This window comes from Pistacia vera, unplaced genomic scaffold, assembly GCF_008641045.1.
Source record: "Pistacia vera cultivar Batoury unplaced genomic scaffold, PisVer_v2 Contig927, whole genome shotgun sequence".
NCBI classification, from domain to species: Eukaryota; Viridiplantae; Streptophyta; class Magnoliopsida; order Sapindales; family Anacardiaceae; genus Pistacia; species Pistacia vera.
Window position 1 is genome coordinate 350,309 of NW_022196809.1, and position 3,260 is coordinate 353,568.

The following is a 3,260-nucleotide window of genomic DNA, read 5'->3' on the forward strand; positions in this document are numbered from 1 at the left end:
TTGTGGGATCCATATCGCACGATATTTGCATACCAACTTGGGATTTACCCGCTCTGGATTTCCTGCACAACAGGTGTAATTATATATTTATTTTATAAAAATTAAAATAATATTTTATATTTGTCAAGTCGACACAAAGTTTTCGTTGGATTGAAGCTAGATGACCTGACCATTTAAAATTATATATAGGTGGTGCGTTTGGGCCTTGGGCTTAGTAGAATTCTGTGTCACACTTAATTGCTGTGCAATAGGGCCACTTTTAAACTTTGTACCTTCAACCATGTCCCAAACTGCAGTTATTTATTAAGGGAATCGTGTTATATTATTATTATTTTATTTTAAATTTAAATTTTATTTATTATATTTTAGATAATATATTTATAGGAATGATTATATCATCATCATTTTACACTAGTATACCAATTACGTGTAATACTACACATAGAAAATTGAAATCTTAAATTTGTACCACAATCTCTATGACAGTTGATTTAATAAATTAATTCACATTATATAAATAGCATTATTGATAAATCGTGTAATTATATGGTTTATAATGTGCATATCTAAAATAATGGTACAATATTTTGCATCTCTCTATGAGATGCAAAATTTGACACTACACAAACTTGGGATGATCTATAGAATTAGAATTTTAATTGGTGAGTATATAATAATTTTAATCCAAAGTAAAATACAGACAGATAACAAAGCTCTTATAATACTAATTCTGTCCACAATTAGAGAAGAGAGGTTCATACCTACCTCTATCCATCAAATTAATTTGGGAGTAAAGAATGGTAATTACACTAAACCGTCTTTCATATCATAACCATAACTTCTTCATTTCATCTCCACCATCTTCAATGTCTCCTGCTTTATCACCTTCCACTCTTTTCGAAATCTTGCTTTTATCAGACCCATGTTTAGATACCCGAAAAGTTCTTTTTAATCCAGCTATCAATCTCAGAGAAATATTCTTCTTCATTCTTGGATTCCCATTACGTGAACCCTCAAATGATGAAGAACCTAATGCTCTTCCCTCTTCTCTGCCACCACTAAACCTAATATTCAAAGAAGAAACTGAACCTCTTTCACCTCGTTCAATCTTACTGTTCTCCGTCACATGATGGAAACTCGCAGACCTACCTGACACTAATACGCATCTTTCCTTCTCCGCAGGCTCAACCAAAAGCTTATTCATCTCAGTCAGTTCACTTCTTTCCTTCTCAGTCTCAATCAACAGCTTCTTCATCCCATCAAGCTCATTTTCCAAGTTTTGGATACGCGAACTTGTGGCGTTCATTGCAGCTTTGAGTTGGGCTGCTTCGCGAAGAGCTGCATCCCGTTGGAGGATCGCACCAAGCGTAATGGGGTCTCTGGAGTACTGATGATGCCGGTGAGAATTGTGATTATAAGACGCTGAAACGATGGAGCGGCGTGTATTGAGCTGCTCAGTCAGCATGGCTCGGATAATGAACCGCAGCGGCATTCTAGGGTTTTGCACAGCATGTAAGAGGAGTTGTGATGAGAACTTGTTACAGTCTATGTAACAACATATATGGGTTTTTTGTTCCTCAGTTAACTTGCCACTGTGTTCCTGAACAAAGATAATAAAATTTGTGCATCAAATGTACTAAACTGTTAAAGATTCAAATGGGCATAATTAATATTGCCTCTATTAGGCCGAAAATTAAAATAATTAAGTATAAATTCACACAGATAAAACGAAGAGAAATATGATGATAAAAAAATAACTGAAGATTTCATCGGCTACCTTAAAATAAAGATCGACGATCTCATACAGAACGTCGTGGCCACTCAAACGTAGGCTCATGGACTCGGCTACGATTTCAAAATCCTCGGCGTGCAACGTTACAACGTCGTCAAACAAGTTAACCGTGCTATAACCCTCGTCCGTCAAACTTAACGCATCAATGCATCTGCTGACAAGAAACGCTGCCGTTTCCGCTTCTGGCAGTAAACTTAAACAGGAACGGAAAACAATCAACGCGTACTCTCGGTTAATAGTAACGACTCCACAGAAGTATGCTTCCGTTATCTCCCTTAGGTCCTCGTCGTCGTCGTTAGTCTCCGTCATTTGAAGCAATTCTGCAGCTGTTCTTAGTGCTGCCACGTTGAACGGCGTCAACACGAGGTGAGCCCCGTAACAGAAATCAGCAATGAGAGAGAAAGTCTGAGCAGTTATGTTTAACGGTGGCGAGAGGGTTAAGTCGGAGAGGTCCGTTAGTTGCCGTTTTAAATAGACGCTCCGTGATGTCAGGGGATCCTATGAAAATTAGAATTAAATAAAAAAAATGACCCAAAAATAAATATGACATTAATTGAATGTTTATGTTTTAATGGACAAATATTGAAGACATTAGACAACCCTTCCAAGTTTTTCATGTGGTATTGAAATGTACAGTATTGATTAACAAATGGATTTGAAACTTTTCAAAATAACAAATAACAATTTCTTTAAAAAATTACATATTTTTTAATTTTCAATTCAACCCAAAAACCTGAATCAGTAAATATAAATACTTTCTTGGGCATGCATGACAATGAGTTCATCTACATCTCAAATTCAGTGTGGCTTTTGGGTTCCTTAAAATGAGGGAAGAAGATAAAATAATTAACAATATGGAAATTTTAAAATTGGTGAATCGGCATACCTTGTGAAGATGGAAACTTGTGCCTTGAACTCGTATCAACACGTCTGTCTTCCGCCCCTTCGCCATTGACCTAATTCAAACTCAACATGAATATTTTTTTCCCAGAAAAAATAAATTTTAAGGCAGATTTATCAAATTCTTCATAAATCAGTTGCAAAAAGAAAATCATTTCAACAAATGACAAATTGACGAATCCTGAAATTGCAAAAGAATATCTGCCTGCTGATGTATTCAAGAATAAACAAATAAATAAATAAAAAATTACCATGCCTCAACTCTTGAACGAAGAGTTGCAGGAGAAGAGGAGAGAGTTGGAGATGGAGATGGAGAAGGAGAGGAGGTACAGCTGGAGTACTCATGTTCTTCTTCATAGATAGTCTCTACCACGCCTAGATTTCCCCAACGCTTCATAGTTTAATTTTCTTTCTCCACACTCACAATTTCTCTTCTTTGAAGATAATAAATTCACAGTTTTCTAAGCTTTTGTGAATAGGGTTTTCCAGAAGAGAATTGGAGGAGAGGAATTCCCTCTGCTGTGTATTAATGGTGCATGTGATGGCTCATAAATGCTGCTCATCAATG

General features: G+C 36.1%; 1 protein-coding gene across 1 annotated transcript; it reads right to left on the reverse strand.

Annotated features, from left to right (window-relative positions):
* Positions 1 to 781: 781 nt before the first annotated feature.
* Positions 782 to 3,260, reverse strand: LOC116120184 (BTB/POZ domain-containing protein At3g49900-like). Its single transcript, XM_031406128.1, has 4 exons — positions 2,944 to 3,260; positions 2,679 to 2,748; positions 1,778 to 2,290; positions 782 to 1,600 (listed from the first exon to the last, which is right to left on the reverse strand). The coding sequence occupies exons 1-4, from the start codon at positions 3,087 to 3,089 to the stop codon at positions 827 to 829; spliced, it is 1,503 nt and encodes a 500-aa protein (XP_031261988.1). The 5' UTR covers positions 3,090 to 3,260; the 3' UTR covers positions 782 to 826.

What these genes read in the sequence shown, in the direction of transcription:
- LOC116120184 (XM_031406128.1), bottom strand. Translation starts at nt 3,089, where the DNA reads ATGAAGCGTTGGGGAAATCTAGGCGTGGTAGAGACTATCTATGAAGAA. An exon ending in CAAGTTTCCATCTTCACAAG is followed by an intron (nt 2,291 to 2,678) that starts GTATGCCGATTC and finishes TAATTTTCATAG; the next exon opens with GATCCCCTGACATCACGGAG. An exon ending in TCGTCGATCTTTATTTTAAG is followed by an intron (nt 1,601 to 1,777) that starts GTAGCCGATGAA and finishes ATCTTTGTTCAG; the next exon opens with GAACACAGTGGCAAGTTAAC.